Below are 21,876 nucleotides of genomic sequence, written 5' to 3' on the forward strand. Positions count from 1 at the left end.
TCATGAGCTCATGGTTTGTGTGATCAAGCCCCGAGCTGGACTCTGTGCTGATAGTTCACAGCCTGCCCGGGATTCTCTCTCTCTCTCTCTCTCTCTCTCACTCTGTGCCCCTCCTCACCTCAAAATAAATAAATAGACATTAAAAAAGAGAACTGACATGATCACATTTGTTCTGTGGAAAAATCAGTCCGAATGCAATGTGGGGAATGGATTGGATGGCGACGGACAAGGCTGGAATCCCAGGGTGGATTCCAGAGATGCCAGTGGCTTGAAACCATCTGAGAAGGCTTACAAGCCAAGAGTTACAGGCAGGGCCCTGTCACTCAAGGGATGTAGCACAGATGTCAGAAATAGGGACTGACAGCCAAGCCTGACAGTCTAAGGAAGCTGCTGTCAGAGAATGGCTGCAGAAGTCAAAGATGGAGTCCCAGGAGCCAGGCTGAGTCAGAAGGCAAGAAAGCGGGTGCCAGCATGGGGCATGGATTCCAAAACTGGGATCTCAGGGACCCTGAAGAGCCTTCAACATTACAGAGGAAATGTCAAAGCAGCAAGACACATCCCCTTGTTATGAGAGGCGGGATGACCAGGAACCAACCATTTGGGTCCTGAGATCTGTTCTGATTCACTTCTCTGTGCCCAGTCCCCTCTACTTACTCTCCACACAGTGTAATCTTTTTCTTCTGTTGAACTGCATTGAGATTTTGAGTGACCATTAATTCAATGATTATTCAGCACCCCAAATGAACTTATCACTTTGACAGAGTCCTTGGGACACAGAGGTCAAAAATTGGTAGTGGGATGGAGACACCTGTCTTCCTTGGAGCCTCGGCTGAGGGGCACTGATGAGTTCAGGGTGCTACAGTCTGTGTAAGCACCTCATCATATTAAGCAAGCTCAAGAAGGGATAAATAGAAAAAAACCCCAATATTTATTGATTAGATCTTTTTAGTTCAAAACTAATTTTGAAATTTCCAGTTGTGAAGGTGAAAATTGAGAAAAAATTGACAATTTCATGTAGTTCAGACATGTAAAAGTCACCTTGTTGTGAGCCTCAGAAACACATAATTGACTTAATCAGTCACATTCACCATTGGTTCAAGTTGGCCACATTGTTGTCTGTCAGTTTTCCCACCCCCCACCCCCAACACCAAAGAACTAGAGCACTGACCACAGCATCCATCTCTCTGCATACTTGCCCCACCCTGCCCTTTCCAGAACCCTCCTGAAACAACCACTGTCTTGAATGTTGCGTATATCACTCTCTCTCTAATCGTTGTATCCAGCACATAGGTAAGGCTGGTCTAGATACTGTTTAGTTGTTGTTTTGAAACTTATGAAAAGAACATAATGCTGCAAGTATGTGATATTCTGAGGCCTTGCATTTTTCATTCAAGGTATTACTAAAACGAACTGTAGTTTATTCATTCTCAATGTTTACAGTTTTCCGTTGTGTGATATACACAGTGAAAGGCACTTTCTGGGTTATTTCACTCCATCTCCAAAACAACCCTAAAAATGGGCGTATAATATTCATCCTTACTTTGGGAGCAAATTAATTAATGGCACATCAGGACTGAGGCTTGAGTCTCAACTCCCTCACTTTCTGGGCAAGTTACATAATCTCTTAAGGTGAGACTGGATTTGTAAGCCTCACTTTCTTCTTCGGTAAAATTTGGATTGAAAAAAAAAAGCCCCTCCCTTAGGGGATTGTCGTGATTATCTCAGCATGGCACCTGGCAGGTGGTAAGTACTAAATGATGTGAATTACGTTAGATTTTATTACAAAGTGAGGCAACTGGGCCATTGGCAGGTTAAGGAGATCTTTCTGGAGATCACACAGCTAGCAATGGCAAACCAGAACTTGAACCTGTCTTTGCACAACTACAAGGTTATGCTTTTCCCCCAGACCTTTAAGTGTAGTGTGTGTGTGTGTGTTAAAAAAAAAGGGTGCTTGTTTAAAATGCAATTCACTAGGTTCTCTCTCACAAGCAAGAAGGAATTTCTCTTGCTTCATTGCCTTTAGTACAGGCGGTAAGTACTAAACATTTCTTTTTGGAACAGTTTATGAGAGAAAAATGTTTTCAAATTTATGAGGCTCTCATGCATTTTGAGAAGAGATTTTCATATTCCACATATTTCCTTCTTTGGATCTTTCTATTTAGGGATCAGTTTAAAAATACAATCCCTCTCTCTGGAGCAAAAAGGTTGTGAACCCTGAGTTTCATATCTCTTGAGATTTTCAGTCACTTTAAAGGAGAAATACAAAGAAAATGAAAGGAAATAAAAAGAAATATAGCTTATTTTTGGCTTGGAAAACAGCACGATTCCATGATAGGCTGCAGTAAATTGGAGACACTGAAAGAAAATTCATCATTTACCAAAACTTATGGGATGCTTTTCCCCTCAAGAAAAATAAACAGTTGCGTACTGGAATTACATCCTTAAAATAGGCCTCTTCAATATATCTGGTTCCTTTTACTGCCTGTTGACCAGATGCCTCTCTTTAAAAAATTTTATTGATGTGTGATTTTGCCACATTTTTAGTAACAATGTATATAGCTTTAGAAGCTTAAAGCTCTACTTTGAACACCTAGAAGTAATGTCCCAAGCCCCTAAGAAACAGATGATTCACAGGATTTGTTTGTGCTCAGTTGTCCATTTAAAACTAAAGACCCCTAGAACTAGATCAAACCAGAGTTCAGTTTTGTTTTTGTTTTTTTCAAAGATTTCTCTACCTACCTTTTTGAAAAGACCACATCTTCTTTCAGTGAACTGAAGGCAATTCTTGGCAATGGCATCATTGTTGACTCGGGGACAGGAAATGGATTGTTCAACATCTATGTCTGTTTTCTACTTTGATTTCTTTACCTGTCCCACATTAGAGATACCTGGAAGGACATGAGTGTTTCCTCAGCAATATATACATATCAAGGAGACTTGGCCTCTGTGTGACCCAGTATCAATCATGAGATTAGTGGGCTGTTCCAAGGTAAAGATGATTGGGTTGTAGACGGGATGCCTGGGCCACCATCTTGTCAATAGGGGAGAAAGAGACTATTAGAAAATGGTGACTCAGTAGTTGAACTTCAGGCCAGCAGGTTCTTGGTATCTCGGGGTCTTGTTCTTCTGAAAGAACTTAGACTCATGTTTTCAAAGTATGTTCATGGGGCTTTAGATTTTAAAGTAGCTCCTTGTGGGCCATGGTGGAGAGATGAAGCAGGTAGAAAGGGTTTGGGAGCCAGAGCCGTTAGGCTCTAGACCTCACCCCTCACCATTTCAACCCACACAGCTCTGCTTTTATCTCATTGATAGATTGGACCTTACATCAGATATATTTTTTTAATGTGTATTATTTATTTTGAGAGAGAGAGAGAGAGAGAGAGAGAGAGAGAGAGAGAGTGTGTGTGTGTGTGTGTGTGTGTGTGGGAGCAGGACCTGGGGAGGGGCAGAAGGAGAGGGAGAGAGAATCCCAAGCAGGCTCCATGCTGTCAGCACAGAGCCCTACGTGGGGCTCCATCTCACAAACTGTGAGATCATGACCTGAGCTGAAATCGTCGGATGCTTTACTAACTGAGTCACCCAGGTGCCCCTACATCAGATATTTTTAATATAATCATATAAGGAAGTTGAACTTACCAGAACTTCTTTCAGGGAAAGTAAGTGGTTAGGAAGACTGCTAAGATGAGTCCAGTAAATATGTGTCCAGTAAAATGCCATCTCAGGAAAGTGAGTCTTAATGACTTCAAAACTTTTGTTCGTTTGAGAAGGATAAGCAGGTTTGAAGACAGAGTTGAATTGCTCAAAGACAGAGTTGAATTGCTCATGGGCATCAAGGACAGGCTGTGTGTGTGTTGTGGGAGGAAGGCCAGACAGAGAATCTCTTGTGCACAGCACAGCCAAAGGGACTTGGGAGAAGAAATGTGTCAAATGGTATTTTATGAAGTGGCACACAGTAGGACATGTAATGTAAAAAATCTCCTTTACTGTCCAATCCTCTGAACACCCACATTCCAAACAATATTTAGTCAAACTTGCTCAGTGATGCTTTGAGGCTTTCATTGTGAGTAGATTCTTCGTGGAGAAGGCAAGAGATACTGAGGTTTGTAAACTGATGGTGTAGACAAGAAACAGACACCATACGTGTTTCATCTGGTGATTCACCAGAAGGACTCCCAAGACTCAATAGCTGGTAATACTCACTACTGAGATTTATTACAGCAAAGGGTACAGAGCAAAAGGAAGAGGAAAATGATACGTAACATTGGAATCCAGAGAGGTCCGGCACATGGTCCTAAGAACTTCCTTGTCTGAGGCCACACAGGAATGAGTGCTTTTTTTCTAGCAGTGAACTACAGGGACGTGTGTGGAATGTCTCTGCTCAGGGAAGCCAAAATGAGTCTCAAGGTCTAAGGCTTTTATGGGGGACTGGTTACGTAGGCATATTCTGCTTGGCAACCAGTCTTGGCAACCAAAACTCAGGATCTCAACAATGAAACCAGGTGCACATCATTAATCTTGGTGTCTGTGTAGAGCAACCTGAAAAGCCAGGATAGCATGGTCCATTGCTTTAGGTATATGTAACAATACCATTAGTCACTAGCATAAAAAACTTTCTGAGGTCCACATTCCCAGGAGTTGGCCAAGAGACATTCATGGTTCCCTTGAAGACATAAGTAGTGAGCAACCAGACTTACTGTGTGAACTTTTCCCTCACAATATGTGGAACACAACCAAGTCTGACTAGGATTCGAAATAGATTTCACCACCGCAAAATCACATGTATGTAGTAGAGGTTAAAGATGGCTTCTGCCACCTGGAGGCAGATCACAGGCTAGGCAAGAAGCCTTCCTGTCATAGGCTATTGGTTGAAGATGAAGAAACTATTATCTTTTAAGTCAGAGTGTTTAATTTCATGGTACTTGCTGTATTTATTTTACAAGCATTTAGTAAATTTTTGCTTAAAACTTGGAGCCTTTTCTCAACTTCTGTGTGATGTGCTAGATTGTTGTGAATGTTGGGGATATATTAATGAAAAGACAGGTGTCTGCTCTTATGAAACTTACGACTCATGGGGGGGGGAATCAGAAAAAAAAAGTAATTTGAGGAAGATATAATCCATTGATTTGGGGCAGAGTTGTAAAAGAAGACTGGTGTTCTCCCTGGGAGGCTAGAAAAAGGAAATTAGAGAAAATGAGATTATCAGTACTGCAAAGCCGTTTTATCACTTTCCTGCATGCCTTGCTAGCTAGGGTGACCAACCATCCCAGTTTGAATGGACTGAGGGGTTTCCTAGAATGCAGTACTTCTAGTGCTAAAGCTGTGACAGTTGGTGACCCTATTTCCAGCCCATGACCATTTCACTCCTCCTCCTCCTCCTCCTCCTCCTCCTCCTCCTCCTCCTCGGGGAACTGTTCTCCCAACCACGGGGTTGGGTCTTGGTAGCCCTTTTTGTCCTGTGTCACCCTGCCAACCTGGCTATAGTAGAGATCAGGACCCAGTATTAGCCAATGTTTATCTAGAGAAGTTGGCTGAGGAAATTGCTCACAATCTAACTGCAGAGTTCTGTAGTGAAGTCTCACATGTTTCTGTCACTGAGGTCTCTGGAACAAATCTCGTGTTTGACCTTTCGGAAGCCTGTTTTTCTTTTAAATCTCTGAGGGTACCTGATCTCCTTCTGAGTTCTCTTCCTTTGCCACCATTTTTGCTTAACCTAATTTAAATGGATTTTCTTTACTGTTACCAGAAACTTAACTAAGCCAATTGTCCAGGAAAGAGTATTGCCAAGTCAGGACAGACTGCTCTTGTTCTTTAGTTAGAAGTGTTCCTAGAATATTCCTCGGGTTTACTGGAGTGATCTTTTGGGAATAGCTAACTACCTGGTTATAGAACTGTATTTTCATCTCTTGAGTGGACCTACCCACCAAATATATTCCTAGTTTCAGATTAATTAAATTGGTATTCTGCTTCATTTCGGTATCCCTTTTCTTTTTGGAATGGCTCAAAGTGTCTGGATTCTGTTAAAACTGGAGTGTGACACACAACCTCATCTTTCCCAAGGGCATGTTATTTGTATGCAGTAGGTGTGCAATGAACACTCAGATGAGTAACTGACACCTCTAAGCCTTTTGTTAATTGGGAGGTATTGCATATTCTGCTCTACTTTCTAACCACAAATAATGCCCTCCCACTTAACCATTGCACTTGCAGAAAAATTGTGGCCTTTGCAACCACTCTCAAGCACACCTGTGCTGTATCTTCTTTTGTTTTGGCCTTGGATACTTCACTGCACATGCTCTAAGCTTTGAAGGCTATCAGTAGGCCATACCTGAACTACCGTTGTGTATCTTAGCAACCCCTCTCCCATCTAGTGTCACTCAGATAAACTTCAGCCTGTCTGTGGATTCGTCTACAGCCACAGTGCTGATGCTTTCCTGGGACCTCACCTAAGCTGAACTCCACGGGACTTCTTCCTAGGCCTATTTCAGCACCCCTTAGTTTTATCTGTGCCTCAGCATCAGCTGGGGTAGGTTTCTGGGGTGGGGGTGGGGGTGACCTGTGGGCTGCCCTCCAGACCTATGGAATCAGACTGTGTAGCTGCACTCATAAAAAGCTCCCAGGTGATCCTGATGCACTACTGGCCTACCCACAGCAGGCCCAACTCTGGGTCCTTGGGAGGCCTTTCAGCAGGTTCTTCCTTCCCTCTTCACACTTTTAGGAACTTGAAAACTTTTTTCTGACCATTCTCATCATACTCCTTACCATTATATGGACACCTCAGTAGGTCCTGATGTAAAATACATCAGAGACTGTTTATCCCATTACCTCAAAGAAAACACGGACTACTCAGGATTAAGCATGTATTTATTTTAGTTCAGTTAAAACAAACATACATTGTTTCATTGAAACGGTGTAGCACTCTTTGCCAACAAGTCCTGGTGGAAGTGTTGGCCTCTAACAGTACAGTGGGGGTATTTACACTATATACATAAAGCTAACACACCCAGGTTCTCAAAGATCTTTCATTACACTAGATCACATTTGATTTCATTACACTAGATCACATTTTGAAACTACTGCATTTTGAAAATTAGACCTTATTTAAAATTTAAATAAGAGATCTGAATTTGCACCAAGTTTTCATGAAAAAATGTGATGTTCATCCAGTCTGTTTATTGCAAATACAACTTAAAGAATACTTTAAGGTTTTAGTGTTTACATAATTTGTCAATTTGTTTATATTGAAATCTCTGTACAGGTACTTTGGGGACAATTCTTATAGATACATAATGTGAATTCATCAAAATGCAGTTAAGAAACTTACAGGAATATATACACTTGAACCCAGACCCAAACCTGACATTATATACATTATATATTACAAATACATATGGACAGACAATGTATGTACAGATTATCATAAATATTGAAAAATAGGTTAGCTTTAATGGATTAATGCTGTTCTATAAATAACATTACAGTTATAACTGAAACATCCACGGAAGACAGTAATGCAAAATGAGGTGACAAGACAGTGGTTTTAATACTGAAGACTGCTCATTAATGGGAATTCACTGTTTAGGAACCTCAAGGCAGACAAGATAGCTCCAAGAATATCATGCAATGGAATTTACTCTAGGCAGTTCATTTTGAACCTCAAACGGCCAAAGAGGATTGAAGGAGCCTCCCCACATCAATTCGCTGTGAGAAGAAAATTCTTTTTTCCATTCCTTTCTGGTTGCCATGGTAGTTTCTCCCACATTGAAAGGATGTAAACTGTAGAAAACAACTCTACTTGGTATATTCCCTGGCAGGTCTCAGATACAAAGTCGGCAATCCTTCCAGGAACTCAAGTAGAAGTGCCAATTCTTGGTCTGAACTAGAGGTGAGGTTCTGGATTTGAAGGGAGTGCCAAAGCCCAATTAAATGAAAGCAGTGCTGTAGAATCCATCTTCTCACTGCCTTTCTAGATGGTCCCCAATTACTCAATTTTTGTAGAAACAAAAATGGACCATTGGTTTCACCCAATGTAGCACTACAAGACGTCTTCCAGTTCCATCCACAAGGGTCTTTACAGACACATCCTGTCTGCAATTTACTCACATATAATACAAGAATGTGTAACAAAAACCATGTCTGCCACATTTCTGGCCCTTGCCTACAACTAGAAATGCTTAGTTCAAGAGAAAACCTTAAGAGCCAGATGACCAATTAATGATTCCATTATTTGCTTCCCTCAACCACTAATGGAATTATGTATATACTGGATTTTAGACATTATGCCTGATGAGCAAAGTACCACATTATTTAATATATTCACCATACACCATAACGTACAATAAATGTGCTCTTAAAGCCAAGTAATTTTTTTCACTTCTAACTGGCATTGAAATGGCAGGGTGCACATGCAGTTGGACCAACTCCTTACACTCAGGTTGCACTGGTTTCCCTAGCTAACCACTTGTTGGATGTAAACAATTCTGTGTTGTACAAGAATGAGATGACAATCCAGTGCAAATGAGTTTTTAAAAAATTACTGCATGAGAAACCCAGTGGCCTATACAAAGAGAACTTATACCAAATATCGGTGTAACCTGTGAAATTAGACCTCTACTGTAGACAAAACATGAACACAACTAAGCCATACATTATCAAGTAATTCACACTTCCAGGAGCAGATGAGCATTTTGAAAAGTTGCACTCTCTGGATACAATAGTTTTGGCCTGTAGCCATCAAATGCTCATTTTCCACTGCTGGAAGCAATGTCAAAAAAGGGCTGGCCCAAAACCCAGAGCTGTCAATACAACTCTGGAGACAGATGCAACTGAATAAACCCTGTTTTACCCAATTGCACTATTTGGTACCTCAAAATTAGTTATTTTACTTTCCACAGAAATATTTGCATTGTATCTTCCATTCTAACAGACTGAAGCCATAAATATCTCAGTCTGAACGAAGCAAATTATTTGGGGCCACAGAAGAAAAGTGATGAACAAGTTCACCTGATTTGGTATAACAATATTCAATTATTCTTTAATGGTGAAGTCTGAATGGAAAAAACTATGCTCCTATTCATGGTATAATTTTTCATTACATCATTTTCTTTAAAAATTTTTTGGGTAAAAAAAGTATTTGGCTTATTATGCCTACAAAAAGGCAAATAATTTCATAATACTAACATTTGTTTTTAAATACCAATGACTTTTTCTTAATGGAATTTGTTGACAGTTGTTTTTGGAGAAGGTTTAAAAAAAAAGCAATTTTTTTAAAAGTAAAATAGTGCTTCTGAGGTCTTTAAATATTTTTGGTACAAAAACATAATAGTGTTTTCCTCAATGGTTATTTCAATACTTTGCTGTAAATTAATAAGAACTGTTTCTCACATCGAATGGTTCCATTAGGCACATTCAAGTAAAATCATAAAATATCCAAGTTAAACAATGACACAGCCAAACATGTGGCTTGATAAAAGTTAAGAGTTCGTCCATTCTCTGGAATGGAATAAAATTGTCACTTCCATTAACCCGAGACTCGTGGTTTTGTTGTTAATATCCATTTCTAGTATACAGAATAATTTCTTTAAAAAGAAAAAAAAAAAAGTTCACTTATTCTGCACTCAGAAGAACCAGCGAGGAATCTGCACTTCAAAAGGAAGTGAAACTGAAAACATTAGGTGAAATTTCATAGTGAGTTGAGTTGACTCAACACTGGCATCAAGTGGACTATGGGAGTTTCAGTGGTGCCAGTTAATGGCCACCTCCATGGGCATTGTGCACCCAATCCAAAACAATCAAGGCCATGCTTCCGGTCATCACCACTATGCCACTTAATAGGAAGAACACAGCCTGCAATGAGCAAAGAGAAATTGATCAGCAAGCAAAGAAATATATCCACTCAACATTCCTTCTTACTTTTAAAAACAGTCTTGTAATTACTAAAATTACGCTGACAGCATTTCACATACCTTGCTAACTTGCTAAAGATATTTAAACTGTTGTTAAGGTACCAGGGGGTTACCTGCAGTACAAAATAAGTCTACTTTTGAAATCTTCCAAAGTTTTGCTTTTTCATTCCTTTGTCTCAAATGAAAAGGTAAATAAATGTTCTGTGCTTAATAAACTCCTTCATGTAATAGAATGGGACTGATTTTTTGTTTTGGGTTTTTTGCATTTTTTAAAGCAAAAACTTCAATCACAGAATCAAACCGAAGTCATCCTAAAATGCAGCCTGCATCAGACCCAGAAGTTTTCCAAAGAGACAGGAGTAACTTTACTCCTAATTCTACCCCCTGCAATTATTGCCACTATGTATTTTGAATAAAACAAGATGGCATTTTTATAAGCAATTCTAGTTCTTTAATCAGACTCGAATTGTAGCAGAGTAACAACTAAAAAGCAGTCTTCTCCCTAAATAGCCCCACCACCAGTTAACATATCATATTCTTTGTAAAATTAGTTGTTATTCCACTTTAAAGTACGTTATGGCACTTTGACGTGTTGTGACAGCTCCCCACAGCTTTGCTTTGAAGATGGTTAGTTCTGTTCTCTCCTTTAACAAGAAGGCCTATTTGAATGTCTGTCACAAGGGGCACTCCAGCAAACACCAGTTAAACTACTACTGAAAGCTGAGTCAGTATCTCACTCTTTATCTCTATTCCTCTCTCTAAAATATCTCAACAGCTTTCCTGCAATTAACTTAGGCTTGCATTAGAAGCAAAATGGTCTTTCACCGCCCGTCCCCCAACCTTCCACCTGTATGCAAAATATACCATTATAGAACTATTTGCTAGAAACTCATAAGTATAACCACAACAAACAGCTAAGAGACTAAAATTAAAACCAGGTGAGGAAATTCTGGTTAGAAGATTACAGTTTCTGGTAGTCAGGGTATCTCACTCACCCCAATCTTCTGTACGGATTTCATAGGTTCTTTCTTCACTAGCTTGATATAAAAGGCAGATGGAAGAATAAAAATCAACATAGCAGCTGCAGATGCACCTGTAAAAGAAAATTTTCTTGACAAATTGTCTTGACAAATCAGTGAGTCGCTTGTCACTCATTTTTTAAACTTTAAAATCCCCGATATGTGAAAAAACTTCTGACACTTGCTCAAACTTACCAATGAAACCAAAGATGTCTCTAATAGTTGGGACAAAGATAACAAGCAAATTGGTAAACGCCAAGATAGACACTGTAATGAGACTATGACGCCACCAACTGAAATCTTTTGCTGCACACAACAAGTGAGTTATGGAACTCCGGATCTGCAAAAGAAAACGCATACAGAAATTGCAATTCCAGCTTTGAATTAATGGGAGAAAAAAATCCCAAATAATGGGAAATATATCTAAAAAAGCAGCTTTCTAAATTGTTAAATTGTGTCCCTTCCTCTGCTGCTGTTTCCTTAACATCTGGATGCCGGAAGATCATTTTAGATCTTCAATTATGGAAAAAATGCCCCAAGATGTTTGGAAAATCTACAAAGTATTAAAAAAAAAAAAAAATCCCTCAAAAACGACCATCAACTTGGTGTTGCTCACAAATCTCCACATGTTTAAAAACGCATTCCTACTGAATGAAAGCAGAGCAGGGAGGGGATTACTTACCGGGAAAATCACTACTGGTACTGTCAGAGTGACAGCCACTAGCACAGCCAGCCGAACGATGAGAAGGAGGATATCAGTTCCCATGATAGTAGAGTAGGTATGAAGCAATTCTGACTCCACATGTTCTATGGGGAAAGACAAAAAAAAAAAGCTTCAAGTGTGCCATTTCCTCTAGAGATCAGGTAGAAAATCTAACAAATCTAACTTACAGCAAATTTACACCAGTTATTAGCTACTCACAAAACGACTATAAACTAAGAGGCTAATAAGATTAATTTGGAATTAGGGTTAATGCAATTAAAATAACATTGAAGGGAAATTTTCCTAAATACCAAGCAGATTTAGCCACATGACCCCCATCAAAAACAACAGGAGCTAAATAGCTAAATCCCATGGTCTGGCTTACAGTTTGTGTTGTATAACAGAAAGGTGATTGGAAGAGGAGGTGGGGAGGATGAATTTAGGTGCAAGCGCATCACATACAAATGCTATCACATGACTAATGAGATGAACCTGGACTTGAGAAGTCACAGATTAAATACACTATATTCCTATAGTCTAAAGCTCCAAATTCAGGTTCTCATCACAGATATGAAATATACCAAAATAGACAGAATACAAGTGATAGATTATACACAAGAAAGTATCGATTTTATTTCACAAAGTGTCTTTTTCTGAAATCCAGACATTACCATAAAATGTCAGGTATCCAAAGAGGGCAGCAAGCAGGTACATGAGAAACATAGCGAAAAATGAAATCTTGGACACATCCATCATTCTTCTACGGCTGCGGCTGTGTAAGTTCAGAGAAAAATACAAATCTGTATTTTAGCAGTAGTTATCGCAGTAATCTAATACTTTTCTAACTTTCCCAACGAATGTATATAAAAATAAGTAAAGCACTCACCCTTTCAGCTCTTCATAAATGGGAAGAATAGCAGGATGACAGACAAATGAAAAGGTCAAAATTGGCACAGCGTAGACAGTCTGCAAAAAAAAAGTAAAAATTTACTTAAAATCCTTATGGAACACGTTGTGTTACCACAGTTTTGCAGCTTCTATTTTGTATTAATGAATTTTAGGACCAGAACCTCAAAGTCTCCCTTGCATAATTAGATTCCCTTCTAATCTGTTCACTAAGTGTGACCAACATCCTAACTTCTAAATGTGTCAATTATTAACATCATAGGATTAGTTCATTTCTCCATCTATATTAAGATACAAACCTACGGCTTTCTTCTCAGTCCTCAATAATTCAATAACTAGCTACTCATGGTTGAAGAGTAGCTATTAACTCTCCTCCCTTTTCCTTGGGAACTAATTTCTGGTGGAGAGTTTCCCTCTATTTCCTTAAAGTAAGATTTTAGGGAAGAAGAAAGACTATATTCAGTTACCTGGGAGTTGAAGATAAAATAACGTGGTTTGCAAGTATCGTCATCAGTCACATTAAATACCATCTCAGGTGCAAAAGCTGTTGGCTGTGTTAAGGTGCTGTTTACGGTTTCGTTAATTATCAAGGCAACTTCCACAGGACAAGGGATCTGGAATTTCTTGCAAATCACCTGAAAACATTATTTTGCATTTGTTAAATTGAATAATTTTGCATTTGTTAAACTGAATAGTGTGACTAGGCTCATAAGAGAATCTCTAGTGTTACAGAAAAATTATACCTACCACAATCAGAAAGAACATCATGCACAGTAAGGAAAGGCCACTGGTATATCCCAAATATCCTGTAAGAGGGGCAGAAATTAAACTTTAATTCAGCAGATTGCAGGCAAGTATATTTTCTCAACTAAATAACTCAATGCTGCCTAGAAGACTTTAGTATGAACACAATACGAAATTTCTAATTCTTATATACCCAGGTATAGAATTATGTAAAAATAAATAACAGAAAGAGTGGAAACTTTCATTTTGTATGATTATTTATGAAGCAGAGATATTATCAAATGTCAACAAGACATTCTAGCCCCTGGCCACAGGATTTTGAAAGGCCTACACAGGGGTGTATTCTCCCGCTTCCAAAGTTATGTGTTGGGGACCTTTTGGCTTTCCGTTTCTATTAAGAGCAAGCCAACTAGCTGGTGAGAGGCTCATTTCAATTCTTTTGAGAGGAGTTTGCTCACCTAAGTTTCTCAGCAGTGACAGAGGAAGAATGAGCACCAGCGACACCAGCAAAACCAAATAGTCACCGTTCAGATACCACAGTCTGAATTAAAGAAAAGAGAAACAAGGTCAAAACCAATCACGAAAATCCCCAGAACGTTAGACACATCTTCTCCTGGGACTCATTTTATAGAAATACTATAAAAATAAACACACAAAAAAGACAAGTTTGGAAAAAGTGCCGCTTATTCACAGACAGAGCATAGGCAGGAATAAATGTCTAACTCTGTGCTAGCTGAATATTCACTCAGGTTAGAAATGGGGTGTGAACAGTATAACTTTTGTCCCACTGTCTGCTCTGGGAAGGCTGCCAGCTGATTCATAACATAAAATGCTTCTTAAAGGCTTGATACTAATGTAAGGAACAAAGCAGCATTGTTAGGCCAGTAATCTTATCTTGAAGCATTTTTAGAAGAATTGTACACCAACTCTGTAACAGATAGCTTTAGAGCCTGCAATTTTTAATGCTAGAGACAAGAAAATTTAAAACAAGTTTCTTTCAGACATCCATTAGCACAAGTACTTATTCAACACGTCAACAAGGAGACTTTTTCATACTAAGGTAAAATACACAGGCAAAGAAAAGACAACAAAACCCAATTCCCCAAATCAGGATTTATTCCAGGTTGTCAAAAGTATGTTGTGACACCATGACCCACCTTGACTCCAAAAACAGTCAAAAGGTCCCTTCTGAACTTAGAGAAAAGATTACCCATGTGTCCTAAGATTTCTAACGAGGTCTCTTCCTTTCCAGGTAATCAACCATACCCTCTTTTAAATAGCCGTTTCCAAATTCTAAATGCCCTGTGAATTCTACTCCACTTACTTCGGCAACAAAGACCCCACAGAAAACTAGTGTTTAAGGTGGCTTATTAAATTTCTCAAGCCAAAGAGATAACCACATTGCTCTACTTTGAGATAATGAGCTGCAGGCGGGCAAGTGAATGATCCTTCCCCATGTTTACTTTAGATAAAAACCTGTTCCTCCACTGGGAGGAATAACTTTGCTACAAGGATAAGGTTTCCACAGTGTGGTCATACATTTTCTGGTATTATACATTTTGAACAGATTTAAGCTTTAAGAATTTCAAATTTACAAAAAATCAGACAGGATTGGTCTTTAACATTACTCAAAGCTTCAACCTCACTTAGGTTGGAGTATGTGTTATTCAGCTACAATCTCTCAATGAATATAAAAAAGTGAAGTTCTAGAAAACCTGTTTTCACACACAGGTTACAGAAGTTATTCAGAGTTACAGCACTAGCTTCAACCTGCCCTCTTTCTTAAGAGTTCAGCTCAGTTGATGGGGGACTTCTTGCTCAATTTCAACAGGAACACTTATGGAAAAATTATTGGTAATTATTTTGTATCCAACTTTGATAAAATGTATCTAACCATTTTAGACTATAATTTTTCTTATGAGTAACCTTACTTAGCACCTACCCAGTTGTATCTTCAATGTTCATTAATGCCTGGATCACCAAAGGTAACTCATATTTCACTATGAAGAGGTAGCTTGACATAGCTGGAGGAAAACAAAATTATACCATTACAAGTGCAAAATGTGGCATGTGACACCGAAAGTAACGTGTCACCACTCTGTGCTACACAAAGAGCAAAAAGTCTACCCAAATCACCTTTTAAAAATCCTTACCTCCAATGTTCTGCATTGTGATTGATCCAGAGGCTGCAAGCTTTCCAACTAATCCAAATGCTTTATGTCCCAACTGTTCGTATAATAAAGACCCTGTAATATGAAGAACACAGAAGCATGAAGGGAGAAAATCGTGATAGGCATAAATTGTTTTAGAAATCGCAAGAATGCTACCATACCTCCTTCATTGGCAGTTTTCAAAAGGAGATGAACAGAATACAGGGAAAATATGGACACAAATGTCAAGAGAATTCTGGTGAAGAGAAGGAAAAGGCACAGGGTTATCAATAAGCACAGCTGTATTTAAAGACCATTCTTTTGCTTGTAGCTACACATTAAATATGGAACGTAACGTGTCCTAATAGTTCTTGCGCTAGACAGAAAGCCTCCAAGGACTGGTGTTTACTCTCCTGGCTAGAGTGTCATCTTTTCTTACCTGGTACTAAAAACTTGCACCGTGTCTCAGGTGTTAGTTCTACAATACTGGTTAAAGCAGGGGTTTACCTACTGACTCAAAGGTGTCAGGAGACCCAGGAAAGCTCAACTTTAAGGTGGTGGACTCATGAGACTTGAACTTTGATTCTGGCACTGTAATATTTAACTGTATCCTTGCCACTTCTCTGCATTTTAATAGTTCCTTTTATCTATAAAATGGTGGTAATTATCTGCCAGTAAACCCAGCCCACAAGGCACTTGTGAAATGCAACTGAGACAGGTTCAGGAAAGATCTTGAGACCACCTGGACTACATAAATAAGAGGAGGAATGGGACTATAAAGGGAAAAGAGATAGTCAGGCACAGCTTTACAAACAACTGGGCACAAGTCAGAGAAGTAACCACTGTGACAATATACCATATTGCCCACCATGGTGTAAATACAGGCCCAGTAATATGACAAAGTTAAACAATGCCTGTGCTAGAACAAGCAGGCTATCAGTTGACTGGGCTATCTCCTCCCCTCCATCTGGTGGAACAGAAAAAAAGTTAAAAAATAGGGAGGAACTAAAGGTTCCCTAATGTCACTTAGTTTTAAGGGCACAAGTTCTTTCTCATTGCAGCTTTACTTTCCTCCCCTCCTGGGTAAGCCAAGAAAAGTATGGATTTCATTTTATTAAAAAGAACAACAACAACAAAAAAAGTCAAAACCAGAGAAAGCACAGAAAACTCCGCAAACAAGAGAGCCCCTTTTTTTGATTCTGTACACGAACACTGAATATGGTACCATATCAGGTCTGGCAAAGAACCGGATGTCTGTTAAAACCTAGGTGGTTGCATTAAAACTGCCATTCTCATGCCACAAGTTTCATGGGGTCTAGTCTGAGGTGGAAAAATGACACCATCAGCCTTACTTTTACTTCTAACTGTACAAAGTTGTTGGTGTAATCAAAAGCAATGTTCAAAGTATGTTGACAAATTCAGCCCTTCTTTCTTACACTGAAATTACAATGAGGGATGAATGGACTTCATAACCTTTGAGGTCACTTTCAATTTCAAGACTGAGTCTGCCTAATAAGCGTAGCTAGAGTTGTTTAACCAGACTATGGCAGCCACGTGGCTTTTGGCCCATTTACCTCCATACCTCTATATCCTCTAAATATACCTTGTAAGATACTGATGGGATTAAACACTCACTTCATCACTCCTGATGTTATTTAACCATTTATTAAAAAGGTTAATCAAACACAGAGACTTTACCAAAGTATAGGTAATTTCAAAAGTGCAAGGGTAACATCAGAATTTTGTTTTCACTTATGAAACAGGTGCCATTTTGTCTTGTGTAATTATATCATATAACCATACCAGCAGCCTTTAAAGACTATCTCTGGTTTTTATAATAAGAGCCAGGAAGGACTTCAAATATTTAACAATGACGCCATTCAAGCTCCCCAGTAAAAACTTTGAAACTCTAGGGTCCTTTCGATGTAAATTCCTGGTACTTCCCCTTAGTAAGAATTCTCAAAAGCTTCATGCTAAAGAAGCAAGCTGCTGGAATCCTAGCTTCCAATGCTCAAAGCCAGGCTTAACTTCAGTGTGGAATTTCACCACAAAGCAGAACTTTGCAAAGGTCTGCTTTTCCTTTCATGAACATGCTATTCTGCTGGAGAAAATAACTTGAGTAGATGGCACCAGGCAGCTAACTAAAACACATCTGTCACAAAAGGGACAATTCCATACTCCCTGTAAGGTATAGTTTCCTCATCTGCACAATAAATCACACTATCTTCTACAGAACTTGCCTTAGCCAGGAGCCCATAGGTACTTAACAGCTATGATACAGACATCACTGAAAATGTATGGTCAAATTTACATGTACTTTTGTACTTCTTCTTTTCTGGACATAATGTCCACACTTGTCTTATTTTCCAAGGATTAGTGACCCCACATCAGTTAACAACCACTGTCTTCTATAGCCCCCAAATTCTAGTCTAGGCATTTATGCTAGAAAGCACTGGAATAAGTAATTTTAATTGGGCAACTAAGGAGAAAAAAAAACATTTAAAAGCAAGTACTTATTAAAATATTTATTTCTTTGCTATGGCATGTAGCAACCACACAGACCTGAAAGAAATAAATATTAAAAAGGAAAAAAAAAAAAAAAAACCACACCACATATGGGTTCTTTCAGTGTCCAGAAAATTATGACTCACTTTTCTTAGAACAAACATGTTCCAGGTTAAGCAAATACCACCACACCCTATATATTTTAAAAAGTCTGTTTTCCTTATGCAAAGGTTCTTGGGGAAACTCATTTATAAACCAATTTGGAAGTACCATACTTATTAGTATTTTTGCTTTCCATTTTGCCAGAACAAAATTTCTAACCACCTTGGATTTATCAATAGTTCTTCTTCACAATTCAACCCGTTACAACTTTTAACTATTCCAATTGATTTAAAGACTGTTGGTTTAATTATTAGTTTTAAGTGTTGTACTACTTCTTCCTAATTGGCTTTCTTGGTATCATGCAGTTACACATCAGAATAAAGAGGTTTTTGGATTTTTCATTTTAAATTTCACACAAATGATTTTTAAGTCAACTACTTCAACTGTAAATTCCATCTCTGGAGCCAAAAGTATGTTTTATTGTCATATTAACTGCCCTGCATGGCAGACTCACTACTTACACATACTTACATAAAAAGAGCAATTCCAGTATTAGCCATGGCATAAGAAAGCCCAAGGATTCCACTGCCCACAATCGCATTGCTCAGATTAAATACTGACATTCCAAAGGAAGTAGTACCTGGATGCTACATAGAGGGAAAACGATAACCAAACATATAACAATAATTAAATGGAGAAAACCAGCTTTGGGCAAGTTAGATTGAAATCTAAACGTAAAACTATTCTTTTACTCCATAAAGCCACAGACACACAAATTATTATTTTCAACTTACAAAGTCTGTTTCATACTTCTTCTTTCCCAAATTCGATTCAAGTAAGAAGTTCTGGTTTTCAGGATCTACATCTGCATAATGGCTGTGAGGTTAAAAAGAAAAAAAAAAAGAAAAAGGGTAAACCTGAACTGTTTTTGAAATATACAACGGAATGCTTGAACACAGACTGCCCTTTAGTGCTGTCACACACCTTTAGTAAAACGCCTAAGAATTAAGTAGGAGTCAACTTTCACACGAAATACTGTCACTGCGACAATCGGATACTTTTTCAGAGATTACACACTCTCCAAATGCTACAGTAAATTAAAGCAACAGAAGCAGAGTCGGGGGTAAAGAACCCCGGACCCCCCCCCCCCCCCCAGCCGTTTTAAGAAAAAAAGCACACAACTTCTCCTACCTTTTCAGAGCAGCTTGCTTGGTGGGATAGGAGTAGTTGAAGTCGCTGTTGGAACTGTAGCTGCTGCTGTCCTCATCCGGGGAAATATTGAACCTTCCCATTTCGGCTTTCTTCATGCTGGCACCGGGAGGAAATAGGGTACAGCGATCAACACTGGGCTCCTTTTGTCCTTGGCAGTGCACCGGCCCGCGCGGCTGCCTGCGAAGAAGGTAGAGGCGGCGCGTCAGGACTGCAGCGCCCGCCCGCCCGCCGTGGTCACGTGACGCCGCGGGGAGGCGCAGCGCGGCTGATTCATCCCCGGCCAGGCGAGTGGAAAAGTACCAGCCGAGCGAGAGGGGCGGGGGCGCGCCAAGGGGCGGAAAAGTACAGACAGCGAAGCCGCGAAGAACAAAGATGGTCCCACCGCGGCGATGTGCCCGCAGAGGCCCGTGCCCTTCGGACCCTCTCCAACGGATTTTGGTACTGCACCCTCTCCATTATCCCAAGTATGAGGAGTGGGGTGCAAGGGGGCTGTTTTGCTTTTCCTCCAGCCTCTCTGGTCGTGCACAGGCACGCCGGGCATTGATTAGGTGTGCGCGCACCCCAGGCGCACCGCTCCCCGTTTCTAGGATTTGCAACAGCAGTGCGCGTAATCCGTCCTTTCGTGCCCACGGTCCCCACACGGGGAATTGCGTCTGCGGCACATAGCGGACTCGAAGAGGGCATAAAGGGCTGACAGGAGTCCTCTCTCGAGAAGGGGAGAACACCCGTTCCCCAGTAAGCAGAGGCGGCGAGGGTTTGTTTACACGCGCACGCCCGTGCCCTCGAGCACACTCGTCTACAGGCATTTGGCTCGCGAGCGCTTCGCCCGGGTGGCCCCTCCTATGCCCGGAAAGGAAACTGATGCAATATCGATCGCCGATTATCAAATGTTCCTGGCCCGTCTTCCCCAACCGTGGCCTCTGTATACCAGAAGCCCGAACCCACCTCCGCTGCTCCCAAATTCCAGGACCCCTCGATTTAATTTTTTTATTAATGCAAATCAGTCACAAGACTTGCCGCAGCGGGGCCGCGGGCCGGGCTGGTTCCCCTCCCCCTAACGGGAGGATGCGGCTCCCCTCCCGGCGGGCACGCGGCCCCCGCGCCGCGCCCCTCCCCCGTCCGGAGGAGGGCGGCGACCCCCTTACGGGCCGGGGTCGAAGACGGGCCCCGCCGACCACAAACCCCAGTCCTGGGAGGAAACGACCCCACAGCTGCCTTCCAGCCGCGGCCCCTCCCGGACGCCCCTCCCCCACTCCCGCTTGGGCCCGCGCCCTTTGCACAGACGCCCCCGCGCGCGTTACCTCGGTGGTCTCGGCTCTCGTATCCCGGAGACGTCACGAAAACGCCTTCAGTGGGGTTTTCTCAGCTAAACAAAAATCGCAAAACAAAAACAAAACCAAAAAAAAAAAACCCAACAATAGGCAGGAAAAATAATTTTAGCAAAAAAAAGGAAATGGCAAATTGCCGCCCCAATCGTCCGGCGTCCGCCGTCTCAAGGGAAAGGCTCGAGTGTACGGGAACGCGTGGTTCGGCTGCCAGCGGTGCTGTGGGTAAAGTGCTCCAGGACGGCGGCGTCGCGCGGCTCTGAAGCTGCCCGCCGAGCAGCGGGTTATAGCGGCCGCCCAGGAGGACGCGTTAGGGGGCGGGGCCGCAGCCGCCGGGGTGCTGTCTCTTTGTATATCAACACCACCTGGGCTCCGCCCCCGGCCCGCCCGGGCCCGCAGGCCCCGCCCCGTCCCACCCCTCTACCCGCGGCCCAGTCGGGGCCGTAGCTCCGCCCGCTGGCGCCCCCCGCCCTCCGGAGAGCCAAATCCCACTCTCTCCGGTCTCCTAGTCAGCCCGGAAAGACCCCCCATGCTCATCTTGGCCTGTTCATGTCAACCTCGATATGTGCCCAACACATGCGGTTGTCTTTAAGGAGCCTTCTGCTTCATTTCCCTCCCGTCCGAGTTACCAGCAGTCTTTGCTTTCTCCTCCAGGCTTTTTGGGGACACATCCCGCCCACCCAACTCTCTCCTGCCTGTTATTTTGTGATTTACTTGGGGTTTTTCTCTCGCAAACTTGGACTAACGCAGCAACGTTGTCTCCATGGTCGATTTCTGTTCTCGTTCTTTCTTCTCTGTCTAGACCTGCTTTCACTCTTCAAAACTAGCCTGGTGGGGCCAGCTCCATGTCGGTCTATCCTTTTTGTATGAACGTGGAAAACCCTCGTAGGGGAAAAACTACATGCCGACCAGCAAGCCAGAGACCCTTTGAAAGGGGATCCCAGATGGGCCTCCGGGGTGGGGGGAGCCGCTGTTCTGAGAAGGTGTAGGAGTTCCCAGTTTTCCTTTCGCAGACACATTTCACTCATTCCACCACCCCCAGGCCCAATTTGAGAGCACTTCTCACCTCGCCTTTCTTCCCTCGTATTTACAAAGGCGCTGCCTCCACTGGAATGCTAGTCTGGAAGACTTTCTCCCGACCGAGCCCGTCCTTCCCTTCCAGTGGTGATGTGGTCTTGCTGAGCCAGGCAACTAGGGGGCCCCTTCGCTGCGGAATACTCTGTGCTGCCGAAAGGCAAGAGTCCATCCCTTGCTGGAAACAAAGGCCCCTTAGGAGAAATGCTTGTTGAATGAATGAATAAACAAACG

General features: G+C 41.3%; 1 protein-coding gene across 3 annotated transcripts; it reads right to left on the minus strand.

Moving 5' to 3' along the window:
* Nucleotides 1–6,843: 6,843 nt before the first annotated feature.
* SLC38A2 (solute carrier family 38 member 2) lies at nucleotides 6,844–20,900 on the minus strand. Of its 3 annotated transcripts, none has more exons than XM_027035961.2 (16): nucleotides 20,545–20,900; nucleotides 19,223–19,339; nucleotides 18,826–18,907; nucleotides 18,563–18,678; nucleotides 15,607–15,680; nucleotides 15,428–15,520; nucleotides 15,217–15,298; nucleotides 13,733–13,815; nucleotides 13,278–13,336; nucleotides 12,998–13,165; nucleotides 12,511–12,590; nucleotides 12,296–12,396; nucleotides 11,604–11,728; nucleotides 11,117–11,261; nucleotides 10,898–10,995; nucleotides 6,844–9,843 (listed from the first exon to the last, which is right to left on the minus strand). In XM_027035961.2, the coding sequence occupies exons 2-16, from the start codon at nucleotides 19,336–19,338 to the stop codon at nucleotides 9,745–9,747; spliced, it is 1,521 nt and encodes a 506-aa protein (XP_026891762.1). In that variant the 5' UTR covers nucleotide 19,339; nucleotides 20,545–20,900; the 3' UTR covers nucleotides 6,844–9,744. The 3 variants fall into 3 exon arrangements, with proteins under 3 accessions (XP_026891762.1, XP_026891760.1, XP_014921315.1); XM_027035959.2 differs by having other exon boundaries at nucleotides 19,223–19,420; nucleotides 20,545–20,899; XM_015065829.3 differs by lacking the exons at nucleotides 18,563–18,678; nucleotides 20,545–20,900.
* Nucleotides 20,901–21,876: the final 976 nt, after the last annotated feature.

This window comes from Acinonyx jubatus, chromosome B4 (genome assembly GCF_027475565.1).
Source record: "Acinonyx jubatus isolate Ajub_Pintada_27869175 chromosome B4, VMU_Ajub_asm_v1.0, whole genome shotgun sequence".
Classification (NCBI taxonomy): Eukaryota; Metazoa; Chordata; class Mammalia; order Carnivora; family Felidae; genus Acinonyx; species Acinonyx jubatus.

Bases quoted from the DNA above. Each gene is read 5' to 3' on its own strand.
- SLC38A2 (XM_027035961.2), bottom strand. From the start codon at position 19,338: ATGAAGAAAGCCGAAATGGGAAGGTTCAATATTTCCCCGGATGAGGAC. The intron at 13,166-13,277 runs GTAGGTATAATT...TAATGTTTTCAG, and splicing joins TGATGTTCTTTCTGATTGTG to GTGATTTGCAAGAAATTCCA. The intron at 11,729-12,295 runs GTAATGTCTGGA...CTTTCCCCATAG, and splicing joins TGGATACCTGACATTTTATG to AACATGTGGAGTCAGAATTG.